The following is a 24,249-nucleotide window of genomic DNA, read 5'->3' as shown; positions in this document are numbered from 1 at the left end:
CATAATGATTAAATGACTAAATAAATTTGTAAGTAACAGAAAAGTTAAAATGGCTATTTTTGTCATTGTTACAAAACAGGTTCTTAATCCCTACGCATAGGTTTAGGCCCGAACTGTTCTTGCAAAATAGAAGCCGTCAACCATGGCCACATCCGGGTGTATTTTGAGGGGGGGATACCCAGTTTACCCCCCCCCCCCCAAAAAAAAAAGTCCGACACGCATAAGATTAGCAAAAATACATGTAAACTATATGTAATGCATATCCACGGGAAGAATTTTTTGGCAATATCTCCCCCCCCTGAAAAAAAATCCTGGGTATGACCCTGGAGTTAACTAAAATATCGTAGTCCATATTTCTTTTAACTTTAGATTTCTTACCTGCTTTATAGTCAAAACTCTGTTGAAGTTTGACATCTGTGAATTCTTTGGTAATGGAGCACCTCGTCTATACCATTTGTAGGAAGGGACTGGATACCCAAAAGCAACACACTCAAGTCTCACATCATCATCAACAATGGGCGCTGCAGGGAAACTTTTTGGAAAATTATTAGGAAACTTCAACTGCTGATAGTTTGGAGATGATCTAACTTCAATCTTAAAAAAGGGGCCATTTCTTCCTCCCATTCCTTCACCACTGAGAACATTACAAGAATATTGACCAATATCAATATTCTCTAAGGAAGAAAAATACAAATTTCCATCATTTGAAACAAATGTCCTTGAATCCTCTTCAACAAAGTTAGGGAAATAATCTCTAACCCAGTAGAAGTTCACATCAGTTGAGTACTGTGGAGGGTCACAGTACACAGCCTTTCCCCAATGCTCATTACCAACCTCAAGTGATCTTTTTAAATTGAATTCACCAATGAAACTGAATGCAAGTCTTACACTTTCAGAGACGATAGAGCCGAACTTATTGGTTGCATTACAATGGTATCTACCACGGTCTCTAACTTCAACTGGATCATTTATCATAAGAGTCCCTCCACTAACAGTATAAAATTCGTTTCCAGGTGTCAAGGGATCAATTTTCCTGTAAATTAATTGATCATTTTCAAAATCTTCTTTGTACCATTCGTAATCTGGAGCAGGATATCCACCGGCAAGGCAACTTAGACTTAATTCATTTACAGAGGCACGTCTTGTTAAATCAAAAGTTACAGACACAGGTTGCTTAATAAAATATGGACCCCTGGGTATCATTTTCTTTGGAGGAGATTCCTCCAGTCCATAATCAAATCCTCTATCTATAAATGATAAAAGAGATACGTCTGATTGTTTAATTTCGCAAATAAAAGGGAATGGCTCTCTTCCATCCACTCTAGTCATTCCCCATCTTAGTTGCTGCAAAGAATATGAATAGACAAGAAAATCTCTATCAGCAATGCCTTCTTGTCCTGGTAAAAATGCAGAATCAAGATTTAGCATACTAGAGCCATCACCATCATTGTTCCAAACTCCAGGTTGTGTTTGCCTCCCTGAGATATACCAAGCTTGATGGGTTGGGTCAATTTCTTCTAGTCTCTTCACAATAAAACTATGCTCTTCAAGGCTATTTATGCTAGCTAATTCTGAATCAAAGCCTTGGCAATATCTCCTCGCATCCATTCTAGTTTTCATTGGACTTCGTATGAAGCGGAAGCAGGAAGACTGATATGGTACCCAATTCTTGGGACATGGTTGATCAAAATTTGAGCAGGATACAATGTGTACCAATGCCAGAAGGAATATTTTCACATCAGTTTTCATCTTTGAGACACAAGCCTGAAATAAAATTAAGTTTTACTGATACTTCTTTTTTAATATGAAAAGATAGCCCCTGGGGAGGGTGATAAGATATGTTGTTCATATTTTGAACTCATTTTCCATAGCTCACCAACGTCTGTGCCACATAAATTTGTGTGCCATTTTTTAAACATTTACGAATGTTTCATTACTTACAAATTTATTAGTGCATGCATTTCTGGCGAAATTACAATAATACAAGGTCAAAATTACACCCTCTTTAAATTCCCGTTGTATAAATAAAAATATAAATAGGTGGTTGGGCACAGTAAGAAGTATAAAACAAAAATAAGTAATAGAAACTTGATAGTGCAGCGATTAGAACACTTTCTTATAGCCGTGGTAACTTTGGTTCGAATCTTAGAAAAGACTAAAATGTGAAAAAATAAAAGATTAGGTTTTTTTTACTCCTTTTAAAAACGGACTAAAAAGTGGCGAATATTTTTTGTCGAGAATCAATGAAAACATGTAAAAGCGAAGAGTACAGAATGGACAGGGGTTTACATAATATGATCTTTTTAAATGGTTTTTCATCAACTCACCAACTTCTTTCATCTATGCATTTATAATTCAGATCAATTTGATATTTATGTTACGTAAAGTGCAACCCATTTTGTGCCCCCTTGTTTTTACTTATATTCGCAAATTCTAAAAAAAAAAAAATATATATTCTACTTTTAGTCCATTTTGAAAGGGATTTTTTTCATATTTATTATTTCTTTTTGTTTTTATCATCAGACAAAATTAGCTTTGGGGTGGGTTAAAAGAAAAAATTTGGTAGCAACATTTTCTAAGCAATCAACAACTACATAAGAAGTCATGCACAGGGGTAGGAATAAGCCACCCATCCACCCCCAAGTCTTCTTTGATGGGCTTTGTCCTAAGGAGCACAGCGAAGGCAGCGGGAGAACATAGAGTCAAATGGGGCAGTAAAGCTCTCCGAGACTTATATTATACTGATGATTTAAGCATCCTAACCGAAAATATTAGCAATATGAATGAACTTTTAGAGGTTTTGAGAGTCCAGAGTTCAAGAATAAGTTCAAAAATTAACGTTAAGAAGACGAAGTTGCTAATAATACGCATAAGTGAAGGTAAAAATACGATGTTGGGCAACAAGAAGATTGATCAAATGGACAGCTTTACTTACCTAGGCAGTATTAGCAGCAAAGATGGTGAGTGCAGTGAAGATGTTAAAAGAAAATAGTCAAAGCCTAGGATCTTTTTTTACAGTTCAAAAAAGTTCGGGAGAAAGAGGATGATAACTGTGAACCAAGATTAGAATATCGGAAGCTAAGATGATGGCAGAGGTCAAGTACGGTTCTGAAGCGTGGGCACTCCAAAAAAAGAAGGAGAATTTGCTAGATGTTTTCCAGAGAAATTGCCTACGGATTGTTTTGGGTACCTGAATAACTAACCATAACTCAAACAGTAAGCTTTCCAAAAATTTGGGCCAATCCTTCTTTCTATGGCTATAATGACAGAAAGGTCGAGAAGGCAAGGACACGTTTTTCAGATGAAGGACGATAGATTGCCAAAGTATGTCTTTGTCTGCCAACCGCCTTGGGTGAAACAAAATGCAGGTTGTCCCCAAATGGAGTGGGAAGATGTCGTAAGGAACGACTTGTTTTGTAAAGAGGGAGTTTTAAATAGATTGGGATGGAGACGGAGCGCGCATATAAGTGTAGGCCTCAGGCGACTTGGTGCTGCAGTGAGCTGTTCGTAGTAATTTTGCTCCATCTTAGAAGCTCCATTCAAGCATCAGAGAAGATGGAACAAATTCAGATTGAAGTTAGACTAAAATCTAAAAGCACTTAGTATGTACACTGATCGCCTTGGCACACCTGCCAAAATGCTCTCTAAGAACAATACACATAAATTTCGAGACTAAAAAAAAAAAAAAAAAAAAAAAAAAAAAAAAAAAAAAAAAAAAAAAAAAAAAAAAAAAAAAATCCACAGGCTCAAAAATGGTGCCATCTAGAACTCTGGAAGCCATTTCTGTTTGTGATTTGGGTTGAAATTGTCCATTAATTTTCTGCGGTTGGGACTGAGGTAGAGACATGGTATTACATACAAGTCTTGAACAATATTGAGTTTCCACTGCTGAGAAAATCGGAGCTTGTTCTTGGGAAAAGTGATTTAGGACAGGTCCTGTTTTAGCAGTAATACTAGAAAGTTGACCCATGTCAAGAGAATCAGGTTTTGAACCGAAATATACCTAAATTGATACTCAAATTGAAAATGTGGAAAGTGGTTCAAAAATAACTCCGGCAATGCTCTTTAACAAATTGGTTGATAGTTCATCATGTCCCACTGAATTACCGTTTTTTATATTTTTTAAAATCATTTAGAATTCTGCAAAACTAACAGGACCAGAAATATGCTCGTACATTCACTGTAGGGTAATTATTGTTTATGCGACCTGCAAGGGGACAAATCTATTCCTGCTGAAACAATTGCTTGACCAACACCAGCAAAATAATCACTAAACATATTAGCAACATCTTGCGACCCTCTAGTTTCTGCACCATTTGCATTAACTAATACCTCAGGATTTGATAACTTTTTATTTTTTTCCAATTTTATCCTTAATTAAATTTCAAGTTTTTGGGGAGAATCAGAATTTTTAAATGAATTTTCTTAATAAACTCTTTCATTTTCTCCAAGAATCCTTACTAACAGATTCTTATGGTTTTTAAACGTATTATTTTATTTCAGTGGGACACTTCATTTTGATTTTATATAAACAATTTTTGTCATTAATAGACCTCAAAAGCGATGCATTTACCCATGGTTTTCTTGATGTATGCCTTTTTCCTTTTAGATTTCTATACGGGCAAAATTGATCAAGCTTTTCATTCAATTTATTATAAAAGTTATCTAAGGATTGATTTGGATCCATTTCACCGATTACCGAACTCCACCCAACATCACCCAAGTTTTTCTTAAAATTTTCACAAATCTTTTCCCCTAACTCTCTTCGTTTTGTTGACTTCTTTTATTATGCGGGAAATATAGCGAAAAATCAGCCATAAGTATGCAATGATCAGATGAATCGTCAGGAATGACATATGTACTGACAGCATTTTCAGGTGAAAAAATATGATCAATTAGTGTATATGACGTATCAGTTATCCTGGATGGTACAAGATATACAGAATATAATTCATGAGATACCAGACATTCTAAAAACTTCAAAATGTTACTATCCAGTCTATTCTGATTAGCAGAAACAAGGTTCATTAAGTCAATATTAAAACCTCCCAAAGCTAGATAAGACGTATTAAGACTAGGTAATTTATCCAAGATTTTTTCAAAACAATTCCTAAATTCCGCCTGACTAGCTGACGGACTACGGTAAATAACTGCAATTAGAATCTTCTCATTATTCGAAAAAAACATTCAACAACACATGATTCAAATAGCATTTCAATATTCATTGGCAAAAAATCTAGCCTTGCAAGGGCTGGTATGCAAATTTTAGTTAAAACACTAAGACCACCTTTCTTTTGCATACTCCTCCTAACATGAAACAATTGATAACCATCAACATGAATACTTTCAATCGAAAAACCCTCTAAAAAAGTTTCGCATAAACTGAACATGTCCGTATCAGATGTCGATAGAAAACTGTCAATCATATCCCTTGCAGTCCTCCAGCGCTGGCAATTCCAAAACGATATCCTCCTTGTTCTAGAGTTTTTCTTTGCCAATCCATTCAAGAATAAATATTGATTTTTTGGTATATCTAATATGCTGCTATTATCACTAGCTACAGTATTTTGGAAAACTGAATGAAAGAAAAGGGAATCACGCTCAAATTCTTTTAACCTTGATGATGCAATTCCATCATTATCTCTATCCATTATCAAATATTACCACCATGTCAAGAATAACCACACCACGACCCATGCGCACATCTTTGGTTCTTGTTTGTAAAGGTATTAGCTCCCTTGCTTTATATAATAGTGGATTTGTGAACCACAGCAGGTTGTATTACAGAGTTGTGCATTTTAAGGAACCGATGTTATATGATTGAATTATGCTGATGATATCCAAGTCCCAGCAGGTCATTTTCCCAAGTTGAGAAACCTTTTTCTGAACAGGCAATTACATATCATAAGATTGGTCTTTCATTTAATGATAGTAAAAGTGAAATGCTTGTGTCTCACCCTGCTCTAAACAGCCCTCTACTGTTTCCGTTTGGCTTGGCAATCATGTTTGTACTCCTTCGAGCTCTATTACTTATCTTGGCCTTTCAATTGCATCAAACCTTAACTCGACTTGTTTGGCTGCAGGACCTTGTTTGACCTGCAGGACCTTGTTTGACCTGCAGGCTTCTTGTTCACAGTAAATTATTGTTTAGCTTTTTTTTTTTACATGCACACCTTTAAAGTGTGTTTGTTATGCCACACATTCTGTCATTATCTCCCTTTTGGCCAATCCTGCCAGAAGAGGATAAAAAAGCTATCCATTCTTATTTTTATAAATATTGTAAATACCTCCTCAATATCCCACCTTGGGCCAGAAATTCAAGAGTAGCCTCACAATATGAAGCTAGAAAAAAAGTGAAACTTATCTTAAAGCTTAATTTATTAGTTGTATAATGTGTATGTTGTGTGCAAAATGTTATTTATCACATCATTTTAGTTGGTTCACTGGATAATCTTCTTTTTTGTTGGTGTTTATCACAGACAGATACCTAGACAGTACATTTATCTCCAATCTTAAACATTAGACAAAGCCAGACTACAATGCAGCTCCTCTGGAGAACATCTAAACCAAGAGAATAATAAAAACAACATTTGATTTTTCCATGAGTGGGCTGGAATCACTACTCACAGCCAGGAAAACAGGAAAAGAAATAAGACAAATCAAGCGTCTTGGGGAAAAATGAGAATGCAATATGCTGAAGAGATAAAAAAGAAAAAGGAAATCAATTGGTCCTGGTGTAAGAACACAAAGGTAAAGATAATATTGGTTTGAAAATGAAAGGAAAATAAAGAATGAATTTATAAGGATAATCAAGGTAAAAATATGTTTTAACTGAAGAATTGCCATAATATGATGACATTTGATTAGGAAGTTTGTCACTTTACATTGATATTTCAGTTCCATAGCTTTTACCATTTTTTCTCAAAGGGAAATTATGTGGTTCGCATGAATGCAGACTTGCAGCTAAATTAAATTTACTCTCTTCCTTTTTTCACATATGTTTATTGTATTGGTTTGATTTTTACTGTCTGTAGTACGGAAGAGCTCGTTAAGGAGATAGTCAAATACTAGTTTAAAAACTTTTTGCCTCTTTGCTGAAAAAAGGAGATATTCAAATATTTAAGCCACTAAAACTAAAATAATTACGAAATGTGCACTAAAATCATTTGTTTTGGCATCTGCAAGTCTCATGTTATGTGATATTAGATCTTAATCATTAAGCTACAGCACATTATGCAAGCTAGGCCATTGGTGGATCTAGTGAGGGGCCATACACCCTCCCTATGGCTCAAAACATGACCTGGACAAAAATAAGTTTGATTAGCAACTGAAACTCAACTTGGTGAATAGATTAATCTTATAGTTTTAAATAATCTTAACACAATTTTGAAAGATTCCAAGTTTTACACCAAACTTGCAAGAAACCCAAAACTGGAAAGATAATGAAAATAATCATGAGGGTTTTCTTAATGAGTCATAACAAAAACTTTCTGATAAGTTTTATGTAATTTGCAAGTTTCTATAAGAATGTTTACAGCAATAATAACAACAAGCATTACATTATATTCTTCTTATAATACAAATACAATTCTTTTGATGTCCTTCAATTTTCTGGAAACTCACCAAAAATTCCACAAAAACAGTACTTAACAGACACTTGGTATTTTCTTGGATTAGTTTAAAAAACTTATACCACAAGACAAGTTTTTCAAAGAAAAGTAAAGAGCTCTAATAAGCCAAGAATGAGCAAAAATTAAGTAAAATAATCTTTCAAGCGTAAAACTACCACAAATCACTATTAATAAATACATGAAAATCAAAATGAACAGAAATTACAATAAATAGCCGAGTGAAACTCAAAACGAGCAAAAATTAACATGATCAGGAATGATAACCCCCATACCTTTTCAAGATCAGAACACAAACTGCACCTTACAAAAAAAAAGAAAAGAAAAAAGACCGTGAATTGTCAGTTTAATTGACACATACTGATATGCGCCCTCCAATCACTTTTGACTAATAAACAGAGCCCCTGTGCTTTCTAATTCTAATTGAAAGAGCCCTTTTCAAAGTTTCTACAACAACAAATGGCCATCTAAAAATTCTATCAGATGTATTTCGGGAAAATCTGAGGTGTGGGGGGTATATACCCTCCAGTCACTCTAAATCTTACAAAGGGCACCAGAGCTTCTGATTACCAATCGAATGAGCCCCCTTCGAAGTTTATACGATCACCCCATCTACATATGCCTTACATGCCCCAGGGCATAATTTACAACCCCTTGCTCAGAGGGCTTGGGGTTATCATCCTCAAAGATATGATTTCCAAACCTTTCAATTATGTTGAATAAACTGGCTATCTCAATATTTTGATTGGATCTGGTTGGGGAAATGGTGGGCACGGAAGGGGGCTTAGTTGCCCTTTAATCATTTTCGACTATTGAAAGGGCACTGGCCTTTTCAATTTTTAATCGCATGAGCTGTTTTCCAAGTTTCTACGACAACAATGGGCCATCTCAAATCCAAAGTGTATTTTGGGAAAATCCAAGGTGTGTATGTGCAGAGGAAGGGGGGTTTCCATCCTCTAAATCACTCTGAATCTTAAAAAGGGCACTAGAACTTCTGATTACCAATCCATTTATACGAACATCCTTTCTATGTGTACCTTATATGCCCAAGGGCATGACTTAAAACCCTTGCCCCGAGGGATGTGGGGGGGGAGGGGTATGTCATCCTCAAAGACATAATTAACAGAATTTTCAATTACGTTGAAAAAAATAGCTATTTCAAAATTTTGATTGCATGTGTTTGGAGACATGGTGGTCGTGGAAGGGAGGTTTGTTGCCATAGGGGTGTGGGGGGAGGGGTTGCCATCCTCAAAGACATATTTTCCGGACCTTCCAGCTATATTGAACAAAATGGCTATCTCGACTATTAAAAAGAACACTTGCCCTTTCAACTTCCAATCAAATGAACTTTTTTTCGAATTTCCTACAACAACAAATGGCTATCTGAAAATTTCTATCAGATACATTTTGGGAAAATATGAGGTGTAGGGGAGGGATATCCACCTTCCAATCACTCTGAATCTCGAAAAGGGTACTAAAACTTCTGATGAGCCATCTCCGAAGTTTATACAATCATCCTTTCTATATATAATATATATATATATATATATATATATATATATATATATATATATATATATATATATATATATATATATATATTTATGTATATACCTTATATACCACAGGGCATAAAGTACAACCCTTGCCCCGAGGGTTCTTGGGGGCAGGAGGGGTTGTCATCCTCAAAGGCTTATTTTCCGGGCCTTTCAATTACGTTGAACAAAATGGCTATCTCAATATTTTGATTGGATCTGGTTGGGGAAATGGTGGACATGGGAGGGGTATTGGTTGCCCTCTAATCACTTTCGACTATTAAAAAGGGCAATGGCCCATTCAATTTCCAACCGAATGAACAGTTTTTGAAGTTTCACCAACAAAAATGGCCATCTTAAAATTTCTTTCAGATACATTTCGGGAAAACCCAAGGTGAGTGTTTGTGGGGTGGTCCACCCCCTGATCACTCTGAATCTTAACAAGAGCTAAGAGCTCATATGGTACCTGTGATGAGGTCAGAAGAGCCAAGAGCTCATACGGTATGAGCTCTAGCAAAATTCTAAGAATCAATAGATTGATTTAAAAGGAGAATCTGAGTCTTAATGCCAGTCAAGATTTAAAATAAGAGCTCTGAGACACGGGGTCCTTCTAAATATCAAAATTCATTAAGACCTGATCACCCATTCGTAAGTTAAAAATACCTCAATTTTTCTAATTTTTCCAAATTAACACCCCCGCCCCAATTCCCCCAAAGAGAGCGGATTCAGTTCGGTTATGCCAATCACGTATCTAGGACTGTTGCTTATTCTTCCCACCAAGTTTCATCCCAATCTCTCCACCTTAAGTGTTTTCCAAGATTTCCTCTTTCCCTTCAAACTCCCCCAATATTACCGGACACGGTCGGGATGTAAAATAAGAGCTCTGAGATAAGATATCCTTCCAAATGTCAAATTTCATTAGGATCCGATCACCTGTTTGTAAGTTAAAAATACCTAATTTTTTCTAATTTTTCAAATTAACCGTCCCCCTACTCCCCAGATAATCGAATCAGGGAAACAACTATTTCTAATTTAATCTGGTCTAGTCCCTGATACGCCTGCCAAATTTCATTGTCCTAGCTTATCTGGAAGTGCCTAAACTAGCGAAACCAGGATGGACAGACTGAGAGAATTTGTTATTGCTATATGTCACTTGGTAAATACCAAGTGCCATAAAAAGGGCACTAAAACTTCTGATTACCAATCCGTTTGTACGCACACCCTTTCTATATGTACCTTGCCCACAGGGCATGACTTAAAACCCTTGCCCCAGGGCTGTGGGGGGAGAGTTTGTCATCCTCAAGGGAGGGGGGAAATGTTAGATTCCCTCAAATCACTTTTGACTATTAAAAAGAAAACTGGCTCTTTCAATTTCTAATCTAATGAGCTGTCTGTTTCCAAAGTTTCTACGACAGCAAATGGCCATCTCAAAATTTCTTTCAGATGCATTTCAGGAAAATATGAGGCGTGGGTGGGGGGTATCCACCCTCAAATCACTCTGAGTTTTAACAAATGCACTAGAAATTCTGACTGAAAATTCAATGAGCCAGATCCGAAATTTAATTGATTAACCTTTCTATACATATATATATATATATATATATATATATATATATATATATATATATATATATATATATATATATATATATATATATATATATATATATATATATATATATATATATATATGGCACTAGCCCTTTCAATTTCTAATTGAATGAGCTCTTTTAGAAGTTTCTAGGACAGCAAATGACTGTCTCAAAATTGCTACCACATGCATTACAGAAAATAAGAGGTGTGTGAGTGTGGGGGGGGGGTCCACCCTCTGATCACTCTGAATCTAAAAAATGGCACTGGAACATCTGGTTTCCAATCAAATGAGCCACATCAGGAGTTTTTACAATCATGCTTTCTATATGTACATTGTATGCCCCCAGGGCATGACTTAATATTCTTACCCTGAGGGCTGTTGGGGGGGGGGGGGTTGTCATCCTCAAAGACTTATTTTCCAGACCTATCAATTACATTGAATAAAATAGCTATCTCAAAATTTTGATTGGATGTGTTTGGAGAAATGGTGGGCATTGTTAGTTTCCCTTCAATCACTTTTGACTATTAAAAAGAGCACTAGCTCTTTCAATTTCCAATTGATTAAGTTCTTTTGGAAGTTTCTAAGACAACACATGGTAATCTAAAAATTTCTACCAGATGCATTTTGGGAAAATAAAAGGTGAGGGGGGAGGGGGTATCCATCCTCTGATCACTCTGAATCATAAAAAGGGCATAAGAAGTTCAAATCACCAATCCAATGAGCCCCCTCTGAAGTTTATGCGATTGTCCTTCCTGTATACCTGATATGCCCCCAGGGCATAACTTACAACCCTTGCCCTGAGGGCTGTCATCCTCAAAGACATAATTTCTGGACCTTCCAATTGTGTTGAACAAAATGACTATGTCTAAATTTTGACTGGATGTGTTTGGGGAAATGGTAAGCATGACAGGGGGACAGGGGTAGATGCTCTCAAATCACTTCTGTTGATTAAAGAAGCACTAGCCCCTTCAATGTTCAATCGAATGGGTTGTTTTTGAAGTTGCTATGACAACAGATAGCCATCTCAAAATTTCCCATCAGATACATTTTGGGAAACCCAATTTGTAGGGGGGGGGGGGTTACACCCTACAATCACTCTGAATCTTAAAAAGAGCACTAGAACTTCTGGTTACTGATCCAATGAGCCCCCTCTGGAGTTTATACAAAAACTCCTTCTATATGTACCCTGTATGCCCCCAGAGCATAACTTAAAACCTTTGCCCCGAGGGTTGTGGGGTGAGAGTATTAAAAAGAGCACTGGCCCATTCAATTCCCAATTGAATGAGCACTTTTAGAAGTTTCTAAGACAACAAATAGCCCTCTCAAAATTGCTATCATATGCATTTCAGAAAACAAGAGGTGTGTGTGTGTGGGTGGGGAGTCCACCCTCTAATAACTCTGAATCTAAAAATGGCACTAGAACATCTGGTTTCCAATCAAAATGAGCCCCCTCGGGAGTTTTTACAATAATACTTTCTATACATACATTGTATGTCCCCAGAGCATGACTTAATATTCTTACCCTGAGGGCTGCTGGCTGTCATCCTCAAAGATTTGTTTTCCAGACCTATAAATTACATTGAATAAAATAGCTATCTCAAAATTTTGATTGTATGTGTTTTGAGAAATGGTGGGCGTTGGAGTGGGTTACTTGCCCTTCAATAACTTTCGACTATGAAACAGAGGACTAGCTCTTTCAATTTCCAATTGAATAAGTTCTTGGAAGTTTCTAGGACAACACATGGCAATCTAAAAATTTCTTTGGGAAAATAAAAGGTATGTATGGGGGGTATCCATCCTCTGATCACTCTGAATCATAAAAAGGGCACTATAAGGTCTGATAGCCAATCCAATGAGCCCTCTCCAAAGTTTATATGATTGTCCTTTTTGTATAAACCTGATATCGCCTCAGAGCATAACTTACAACCCTTGCCCTGAGGGCTGTGGGGGTTGTCATCCTCAAAGACATAATTTCTGGACGTTTCATTGAACAAGATAGATGTCTCTAAATTTTGACCAGATGTGTTTGGGGAAATGGTGGGCATGAAAGGGGGGGGGGGTAGATGCCCTCAAATCACTTCTGTTCATTTAAAAAGGCACTAGCCCCTTCAATGTCTAATCAAATGAGTTGTTGTTGAAGTTTCAATGACAACAAATAGCCATCTCAAAATTTCTTATCAGATACATTTTGGGAAAACCCAATGTGTAGGGGGGTATACACTCTATAATCACTCTGAATATTAAAAAGAGCACTAGAACTTCCGATTACCAATTCAATGAGCCCCCTCTGAAGTTTATATAAACCTCCTCTCTATATATACCCTGTAAGCACCCAGGGCATAACTTAAAACCTTTGTCCTGAGGGTTGTGGCTATTAAAAGGGGCACTGGCCCTTTCAATTTCCAATGGAATGAGCTGTTTTTGAAGTTTACATGACACCAGATAGCCATCTTTAAATTCCTATTACATAAGTTTTGGGAAAATACAAGGTGTAGGAGGGTATCCACTCTGAACCTTGAAAAAGGACACTATAGGTCCTGATTAGCAATCCAATGAGCCCCCCCCCCTGGAGTTTATACAATCATCCTTTCTATATATACCTTATATAGCCCCCAGAACATAACTTACAACCCTTGACCTGAGAAACTGTGGGGGTTGTCATCCTCAAAGACATTTCCAGACCTCTCAATTAGGCTGAAATCCCTTCAATTTCCAATCAAATGAGCCCTTTTTGAAGTTACTATGAGAACTCCTTCATTTTAAAGTGCACTGATTTTAAAAAAATCATAGTGCTGCCTATGATAGGGCAATTCCACTAGTTATTAGAGGAAATCCTGAGGTCCTACACCAAATTTCAAAGGATATTTTTATGGCAAAAAAGAATAAAGAGGAAAAATTCAAGGGAATTTTTCCTTACCAAGAAGAAAAAGTTTTGACACTCCATGGTGCAATACTGCTATCTAAAACCATAGATTATTGTGAAACCTAATAGATGATCTGTGCTAAAACTAATAGATTGCCTCTTTGTGGTAAAACATTTTGTGGCAAATTTCATATAGTTCTGCCACTTTGTAGATCCTTTTCCCACTATTTATGAAATTCTGGCTATTTCCCTGTTACAGCATTGATCAGTAGTTATTACTAGAAATTTCTGTAAATGCAAAAAATTTAATCCTAACTCCCCTTTTAGAAATCCTGGATCTGCCACTCAGTCAAGTAGAACTTGAGATGAGGCAGTAGTAAACAAATTTGCTGGATCATCCCCTTTCTTCCTGCTATTGTAATCATAAACAATGCAGGTTTGTACCATTTTTCAAAGTTGATTGAGCAACTGAGAAATATACAATGAATTGCTTAAACTAAGATTATGGGAGGAACTTTAATATGTGCCAAGACTCTGGGTGACAGATGTGTTTTAGCATGATTGTACTGTCAAGATATCTGTACTTATTGTGTTATTTTCTATGTTATGTTTATGTGTTTTTTGAATTACATTATTTTGTTGTATATTTTTGTGTTATTTGTTTTATGTTTCATTATGCTTCTTTATTTTCTTTCTCCTTTTTATATTTTTACACCATTAGTAATCTGTTAAAAATGGGTAACAAATTTCATTCATTTTGTTTGTTTTTCCAACTGACTTTATTTGGTATGATGAACCAGCTGTTGATGAAAAATAAGCACAAATGATAATGACAAGCCTAAAAAAATCAGAAAACTATAATTTTGGGTTTGCCAATTTCTTAGCTAGGTCAAATGTGAACACACTACTTGATACATCTTTCTGTGTTCTTACTAAAACTACTAATCACTTCATTTGCAAATTTTGGTAAAATTCTAGTTAATTGACTTCTTGCTATCTTGGAAAGGGTTTAGGTTAGGAAAATGAAACTTTCAGGGATGGATCTATAGGCTAAAGTATATTCTGGGAAGGTATTTTAAAGTACCCACCTCCCCTCCTTCTCCCTCTAGAGGGCCCTGAAATTTGCCTACATGACAGGTCTATACCAATTGAAATTTTGACAAAACAACATTTTACCTTAATTTTCAGTTACTAGTTGCTTTTTCTCTTCCTTTAGTTCTGAAAATGCAATTCCTGTTATTTGAGTAGAATTTTGAGCCATATCAATGTTTTTTTCAAAATTTAGGAAATGTATTTTCATATCTTTAAAACCTTATAAAATGGAATTGAGCAAAGTTATGAAGCTGAAAACAATTTTGTTGTACTTCAATTAAGCAGAAGATCTATTTTGCAAGGTTTCACTTTTATAAAACACATATTTTTAAAGGTCATCAACAGTCAGGGCCCTCCAGAGGGAGAAGGAGTGGAGTTAGTTGCTTCAAAATACCTTCCTGGGACATACTTTAGTCTGTAGATTCATCCCTGAAAATTTCATTTTCCTAACCTAAACCCTTTCTGAGATAGCAAGAAGTCAATTAACTAGAATTTTACCCAAATTTTATTTTGAGCTCTAAGAGTGCCATTTTGTCATTAGCCCATTACAAAATGGTTACGAAAATTTCTGAAAACTATATTGTCAGAAAAGCAGCCATGATATTTGGAACTTGCATAAAACAGGGTAAGGAATACAATGGTACTACTTTCATTGGTCTGACATATTTTACCCAGAAAAGACAAACCACTGAATAAGACAAATCCCTAGTGATGTTATTTTAGGGACAAAGTTGGTGCAAATTTGCCTAAATCAAGTGAAAACTAGCCTATAATGAAAAATGAGCCACATAGTAACAAAAAGGTAAGGATGCACTAAAAGACAATGACCCAACCATCCACATTTCTGTGGATGGTTGAATTATTCAAGCTTTTGGAGAAGCTAAATTTCAGCTTGAGGTAAACTGGGGTTTGGAGGAAGGGGGCAAACTGAGGTCTGGGAGGGGCAGTTGGCCCCCACCCCATGCAAATCAAAACACTGGGAGAGGGGGTAAAGTTAATTTCAGATGCAAATTAATGTTATATTTGATTCAGGATAGGCTAGAATTCTAATAAAACTGATACCAAATTTTACCCTTGGCCTATGTTTTACGAGCATTATGCAATAGAAGATCTAACAGTGTATTCTTTACCCTATTCTTGTCTTATACTAAATCTTCACTTGACATATCTGGCCTAGCTGTTCACTCTGAAGAGTACACATCTTGCTATGCTCAGACTAGCCTATAAAGGCCCTTTCCAGCATAAATTAAAAAGCAAGACTAAGTTCTTCATATATAAATCCTACATAAGAGCAACATGGAAGCGAAACAGAAACTTCTGACATTACATAATTTACCTTAATATAATGCTCAGACTATTCCATGCCCGAAGAATTTAAAATTATTCAAAACAATTTCCTTCTACAACAGAAGAAAATATCAAAATATCAATGAGCTGAGTTTTTCATTTTCGTCTCAAATTAGGTCAAAACAACGAATTATCATGCAATGATATTTTTTTACTTATTATTTGCGGTTCTTAGAATAATTTTTGCTTGTTATTAATATACATAACAGTTAATATAGAGGCAAAAGATACATAAATAAACATCAAAGATACATAAATAACCTATACATAAATAGATATGAAGAGAAGAAACTGTTTCGACTCCGATCACACCATGCTGGAATTGGTTGTTACAAAGCAAAATTTTTGGGACAGAGTGAGGAATGTCCTAAGTGTGGTGCATCAGAAACTATAGAGCACATGATGATAATGTGCCGTGAAAGCGAACAAGAGAGACGTGAAATAACCGAATTTTTCAGACAGAAGAAAGTTCAGCCGAGCCTATATATGTTATTAGGAGGATTTGATAGTGAAGAAGAAAATTGTATGATAGTTAGTCTTGTCATACATTTTCTGACAAGAACTGCAAGATTAAAGGACATTTGAACTACAGTTTCAGGAAAGAAGATTTCCTCCAACTATTTATTAAGAAGTGAGAATCGACTTGCCATAGAACGTCCTCTAGGCTGAACAGCAAGAGGGGAGTTAACGTCAACGATACATAAATAACCAAAGTCAATCAGCACTTTTTCATCGACCCTTCTTCTTCTTATTCAGCAGACGGGCTTTTCAGTCGGTACTATTTAGCCCTTTTCCTTTTGGCTCACTCTGTGGGCTCGACAGAGATATGGACTCACAGAGAAATTGATTCATAGCACGTACTTCTTGTGAAAAAGGTTTTTAACTAAAAACTTCTTTGCGGTGCATGAAGTCTGTTCGAGAATATTCTGGAATAAATGATTTTGTGAACTGGAGACTAGTGGTATCATGAACAGTCAAACTGGTTCCCCAGCTGGGGATACAATAGATCCTACTAGTGATGGACAGTATTCAGTGGTACATAGTCCCATGCAGGGGTCCGTAAATGGGGGCCCAGGACCACAGATGATGCAAATGCAGTGGAATATGTCTAGTGGTATACAAAAAGTCATCTTTCCGGCAGTTATACCAGATGTTTATGGACAAGTATATACCCCAACATCCAACCCATCACAGCAGTATATGTTCACGGTGAATAACACAAATGATGGACTTGAATCAGGCCAAGTTATGCCACAACTATATGGACAACAAGTGTATAGTAATCGAGCACCAGTGCTGAACCAGGCACAGTATGCTTGCACAGTGAGTAACAGATATAATGAAGTTGAAGTGGAAGGATGTGTTAGATGGTATTAACCATTTTCCACCTGACACAAACTTTGAATCTGATGAAATGGCTATGGTAAATCCAAGAGTGGGGGAATGACTATGCTCAAGAGGAAAAGAGAATAACTTGAAAAGGAGAGTGACCTCGCCTTAAGTAATGAAAGTATTCAGATTGAAAGTGGAGCACCAAAGAGACAATTTATTCACCAAAGACCAGACCAGAAGGCCTGTCACTTGCAAAAGATAGGAGAAATATTTCAAATATCCAGATCCCAGTATTGGACACACCTGAAAAAGAAATTATACATGGAAGTGCCATGATCAAAGCAGTAGATATAAATGCCAAGTTCTCAAATGAATACGAGCTTTGCATTTTGTCAAGGAAAAAATTAATGGCAGATTTGAGTCTGAAATAAATCGTGAAGGGAGCACTATTTACTTGTATTTAAAAGATGAGAGCGGGATGAAATCAGCATTGGAAATCAAAACTGTGAACAACGTAGAAGTAACAGTCTTAAGGAAAGAACATGTATCAAGAGGTGTGATGAAAGGAATCCCTTTATATTTATCAATTGTACAAATTGAGGAAAGTATCCAATCTGCTGTGGCTGTAAAAGAAGTGATAAGGATGCCGAGGTATAACCAGGATCTAAAAAAACTTGAAGACAGCCTGTCAGTAATGGCGGTTTTCGAATCAATTATTACCCCAGCAAGTGTGTGGTGCTGCGGTAGAAACAGAAATGTTTTTACCCTACCATAGGAAGGTGATGCATTGCTACAAATGCCAGAAATATTGGCATATTCAGTAAGACTGTAAATCAAAGGAGATATGCCTCAGATGTGCCCAAAATCATCAAAGCCGGGATTGCCATTTGAAACAGGAATGTGTAAACGAGCGTGCCAGCAGATACAGGTGCGCCAATTGTAAACAAAACAATTCATCTACTTCATCAGTATGCCCAGTAAGAAAGGAGAATCAACAAGTACTAGAAGTGGCAGAAAAGTATGGCATGGGATTTAAGAGAGCAAGGACAACATTTAGAAGTTATGCTCATGAAGTCCAGAATAACCTGAACCCTGAGAAAAGAATAATCAGTAACACTGCAGCAGAGTTGCAACAAATGACGGCAAAGAAGTTAGTGATTGGGGTGCTTATAACCCCGGGAATGCTGACTATTGAAAACTTGCCATCGAATGAAAAGGTAGATAAACTGTGTGAATTGGTTGAGCTAATGAAGTTTGGAAAACTTGACCGCAATGATGAAAAATTGGTTTGCGAAACAAGTAGCACCTTGGAAAACAGAACTTGTCCTTAATGCAGTTCACAATATTATCCTAGAATGCATGTTCAATCATGAGAGAGAAAGGGGAATTACTGCTTCAATATTGTGACAGAAAAGATGTTGCTATTTTTTGTAATGAAGAAAATTGGCTCCAGTTGCCCAGTTAAAGAATCCAAAAGGTGTAGTGAAATACAGGAACATTTGGAAATAAATTGTTTTAACTGTAATAAAGGTAGCCATTACATGGTTGACTGTCTCCAATTTACACAAACTTAAAGAACTTAACTAAAACTTAAGGAGCAAAGGTTCCAAAGGAAAACAAAACCCCTCATAGAATAGCCTAATCGCAACTATTAAGACCGAGAGAATGGTAGTGAAGAAAAACCAGCCGGGTGAAATGACCACTCGGGTTAGCCTAATTAGTGCAAAAAAACATGTACTTTTGCAGAATCACATAAAATGAATGGGAAGTTAAACGAGAAAATAGTAGAAATAACGAAAAAGAAAAAATACCAGCCGTTCAGATAAGGTCGCAGCCGTATGGTATTTTTGACAAATAAAAATTGGACAGTAACAATTGGAGATTAAGATGGAACGATAAAGAAGAAAAAAAAAAGTAAAAGTAGGTCTAGTAGTTACTCTACCAAGTGACAGCCCGGTAAGTTTAGATTTCGGTAATATAGGAAGCTTCCCGTTTCTAAAGGTGGCGTTCATAGCGAAAACGGCTTACGTCGTAACATGTGTTAAAAGAAAAACCGATTTTACTCACTTCAAACATCTCATGAAACCTTTGCTGAGGGTAATATTTGTTTGCTGGTGGCTTAATTCGAAGCAACATATACAAAATTTATTACTTTGAATTAAGATAATTGGTTTAAGGAGTTGATAAGTCTATAACGTGTTTTTGACATCATCGACTTCCATGACATTTATTCGTTCTGTAACTTTCCTTATGAAAAGTCCAAGCAAGGGAAATTTTTGACAAAATAATTGTCCTTTTAAAACAGTAAAGTATCTTTATTATTTAATACGCCCTTTTAAAATATTAAGACTCAGTAATCGGTTTTTCTTGCTTCACGGATCTTATGAAACCTTCGCTGGTGGAATGAATGAGAAACGGGAGAAGCAAGCCAAAACACAGGCTTTTTGATATGAATTGATGCGTCTACTATATATTTACTGACGTCGTCGATGACGTCTATGACTTTTTTAATGAAAAGCTTCACCAAAAAGAAAAGTTTTGACAAATAAGTGTCCTTTTTAGAATAGTAAAGTCTTTTTATTATTTATATAATACCCTTTTAAAATATTAAGCCTTAATAATCGGTTTTTCTTGCTTTACATATGGGCTCCAGAAGCGTCCTTATTTTGTTTGTGGTTGGAAACGAAAAAGAAAACAATGTCATATGGTTAAGAAAAATAGAAATAAATTGGAGCCATGGGCAATCTAAAGATGGCGATAAGATGCTTTTTTACCTTATATATACCCTTTTAAAATATTAAGCCTTAATAATCGGTTTTTCTTGCTTTACATATGGGCTCCAGAACCGTCCTTATTTTGTTTGTGGTTGGAAACGAAAAAGAAAACAATGTCAAATGGGGAAGAAAAATAGAAATAAATTGGAGCCATGGGCAGACTGAAGATGGCGACAAGATGTTTTTATTGCCTTATTACCCATAATCTTGCAGTCTAGATAAGGACTAATATTGGATTCCCAAGATATGAACGAGTGAATAATGATTCCAACAGTATTTGCAAGAATTTTTGGGTTGCATATGTTAGAAACAATCTCATTATGGCTACCGATTGCAGAAAGGTAGGTTTTTATTAAGGTAGGTAAGGTAGGTAATTTTGCGTCATTTGGGCACTTTTTTTGAGGCGGCTACCCATTGAATTTTTCAAATCGACGCGTTCTTTTTGGGGGGAGAGAATCATTCGTTCGGCACATTTTCACTAGGAAAATGGCGTTTCCAGTGCATTTTCAGTTTTATGGTGGCGCAATTTTTAACAAGAGATCTAGAAACACTGATGAGAACCAAATTAGAAATAACTGCTTCTTGTAGCTTTGAATATCTAAGATACTAGGCTTTAGAAATATAAATACATATTACATATCATCGCTGTCAAACAGTTGGTAGCAATGAAGTGTAAGTAAGGAGTGACGCGGCTCAATAGTAACCAAAACTCTAAAAAATGGAATTTTGATGTCAATAGCTGTATCAAAAGATTTGGCTTATTATACTGATTCTAAATATATAATAGCCATCAAGCTCAGTGTTACCCATCAAAGGCTATGAGCCTGAGAAAGCCTGCCAGATTTTCAAAAGGGGTGAAACACCCTCTTAAATGTACAAGATTCTTAAAGAAAATCACACTTTCTGATTTAGCGTATCAGATAACCCTACTGTAGGAGGTCGTAGCTTATATGTGCAAAAATGTGGAATGTTGCATTTTTTTTTTTACCGAAAGAAAGATCACCAAAGCATGTTTACTCGCTTTTTTTCGCATCGAACCAATGATCAATGATCCTAGGATATCGCTATCGGTCCCATGAAATTGAAAGTTCTAGTGCCCTTTTTAAGTCTTCCAAAAAGGAAGAAGAAGGGCAACTCTTTTTTCCCAAAAGTCGTCTGACCAAAATTTTGAGATAGCTACTTTGTTCAGTATAGTTGAAAAGCACAATAAGTATATTTTGGTTATTGTAGAGCCACCGGAGGAAGGACCACAAGTTATGAATTTTGCCCATTATTTACGTATATCATTGGTTATAGGGAATTATACCGGCATTTTTCAAGGGGAGAATGTTCTGGGAGAGACTTTCTACGAGGAGAATTTACCGTTGGGATGAAAGTTTCCGGGGGCAAACTTTCCAGGGGAGATGTTACACGGGAAGAATTTGCCAGGATTTGCTTATAAATTCGTTTTATTTGTCTTACTTTCCTGTTGGCAACCCCCTTTTACATTCGAAGATGCTTTGAGGGAATAGTCTGGGGGCATTTTCAGCAGAATTGGAATTCTCTAGGAGATTTTTACGTGGGAGGGATTACCCACGGGAGAAATTCTTTATGGGGAATTACCACCAGGAAAAATTCTCCACGGATGACATTGGGGGGGGGGGTATCCCCCATTGGGGGAGGGGATCCGGAAAATATGTTCCGCGCAGGGAGGAGTCCTCTATGACCTTAAAAAGGATCAGAAATTAATAAGAAACAAATCTTTCTTCAAATGAAAGTCTGCCAAAGGGTATTTTTCAGGCGGAATTGTAAGCAAGAGGTTTTCTGGGGGAAATTCACATTGAGGGTGGAATTGTCCGAGGGTGATTTCCCGGCGGAAAAATTTTACATGGGATGGATTTTCTGTAGAGAAATTTTTCTTTGGGAGGATTTTTCATGAAGGGGAACAGATTTCCTGGAATTTATTTGAAAATTGACCAGAATTTAAATTAAAAAAAGCTTTTTTTGCCAAAAGTAAGGAACAATATTAAAACTTAAAACGAGCAGTAATTATTGTGTATATGAGGAGGGACGTACCCTCCTCAGTATCCCGCTCTTTGCGCTAAAGTTTGACCTCTTGTCTCAACTCTTTAAGAACGATTCCTGAAACAGAAAGGCTGTAGAATTGGAGACAGAATCTTTTTTAAAAGTTCATAAAAACTTTAGTGCGAAGAAAGGGGTATTGAGAAGGGATCATCCCACCATTATATACAGAATAATTTCGATTCATTTCAGTTGTAATGTTGCTCCTTACTTTTAATGGAAAAAACCTTTTTATTTTATTTAATTACGCGTAAAGTTCCTATTGTATTGTATTCCTTATATACCATTCTCAAACTTTTGAAATATTTGCCAAAAACTGCCCAGTTAGATTAAAAAAGAGGGTCAACAGGGCAGTCTGTGTTCTATCAGACTTCGATCCTCCTGGTCTACATTATCTTGCTGATTCTTCCCTTTGAGAACAGCTTAGTAAACAGTCTGTGGTATTTACTTCAGAAGGGCAAAGTGTCATTAAAACCTTTAGACGTCACAACGACGACACCTTAAAACTTTACTAGAATACTACTTTTGGAATGTTTTTTCTCTTTCAAGCGCCAATTCATTTTCAAAGATCTCTTCCCCTAAAAAGCTAAAGTCAAAAAAGCAAAAAAAAAAAAATTACAACGATGTAGCCCCGTTAGGGGGCACTGGACATGATAGAGAGCTGTTACAGCTCATTTCACAGGATGCCAAATAGCATCTAATGCCTTCTGTAGTTAACAAACCATAAAATTTTATTCAGTTTTTGACAAAAACTGCATCTTCATATAGAAGATGATATAGCACATGCTTCTTTTGATTAGAGATGATATAACACGTGTATCTTTAGAAAATTGCTTTTCTAAGGTATGATGTCATATTTGAGTAATTACGCTGTCAGAATCCATTTGGATTGTTCGTTACTAGATTCAAAACAAAGAGAGGTTATTCTGTATATGAGGGAGAATGCCCAATACTTGATCCCTTGCTCAGTGCGCTATGTTTGACTTTTTGTCCCAATCCTTTAAGAGCAACTCCTTAAACACAAAGGTTATTTAATTTGAATAGGATGCTTTTTATAAGCACTAAAACATTAACATAACGAGTGAGGGACTGAAAAGGGGGAAACCCCCTCATAAACGGAATGATTTATGTGCTGTTTAAGTTTTAATTTTGCTCCGTACTTTTATTGAAAAGACTTTGTTTTTCTTAATATTTAATCAGGGGGATATGTTTTTCCCGAAAACTCTGTAAAAAGCGAGCCACTGTTCTAATAGGAATATCCTAATCTTGGGATCAAACATGTCCCCTTTCCTAAAAATGAATCCTGAATGTAAAAAACAGGGAACTTGCATTTCGACCCAACTCCATTCTTTTAGGAGTTTTGGAATCCACTTTAATTTGCTTTCAAAATAACATTTTAGTGTTAAGAATAATTTAGATAATAGGTACTGTACCATTCCTGCATTAGCTATGTATGTTAAGACTAGTTGTCGTTGGTATTTGGAATTGCAGCCGCAATAAGATCATTCAATTTCGACTGGATTACGGATTCAACGACGATGAATAGCAAATGCATATGTGATAGTTCACGCTTTTGAAATTCAATCGCACTCACGTATGCTGCCACGATTTCTCGAAGTCAGTTAAATATGGTATTCACGTATGCTGCCACGATTTCTCGAAGTCAGTTAAATATGGTATTCACGTATGCTGCCCAGAGAAATAATTTTTTAAATATGCTTGCGTTCTATTATCATGTTAAAAATGACTATGTTGTGTCATCATACGTGATTTTGACATCTAGCAATGATGATTTATCTTAATATTTCAATAACTATGGAATTGAGTTTGTTATTTATTTTAACCTTTTACTAGGTTGCAGTTACAGCTGCAATCATGTTAGGGTACATAAAAAAATTAGCTTATTTGTAATTTTATTTTAATTATTATTTCTTGTTAAATTTAAAAGGCACTAGATGTAATAATCTACATTAAAATGAGCAAGAATCATACTTTTTGGCCCTAAGCCAGAATTAGTCACTGC

General features: G+C 36.1%; 1 protein-coding gene across 1 annotated transcript in view; it reads right to left on the bottom strand.

Annotated features, from left to right (window-relative positions):
• Window positions 1–16,119, bottom strand: part of LOC136031125 (contactin-like) — a 37,974-nt gene extending 21,855 nt beyond the window's left edge. Inside the window, exons 1-2 of the mRNA XM_065710442.1 lie at window positions 16,049–16,119; window positions 379–1,764 (exon numbers count right to left, since the gene is read on the bottom strand). Of these exons, the coding sequence (XP_065566514.1) occupies window positions 379–1,749 (1,371 nt within the window). The 5' untranslated portion in view covers window positions 1,750–1,764; window positions 16,049–16,119. The remainder of the gene's footprint in view (window positions 1–378; window positions 1,765–16,048) is intronic.
• Window positions 16,120–24,249: the final 8,130 nt, after the last annotated feature.

The sequence above is a fragment of the Artemia franciscana genome, chromosome 9 (genome assembly GCF_032884065.1).
Source record: "Artemia franciscana chromosome 9, ASM3288406v1, whole genome shotgun sequence".
Taxonomy (NCBI): domain Eukaryota; kingdom Metazoa; phylum Arthropoda; class Branchiopoda; order Anostraca; family Artemiidae; genus Artemia; species Artemia franciscana.
This window is presented reverse-complemented; position numbering and strand designations above follow the sequence as displayed.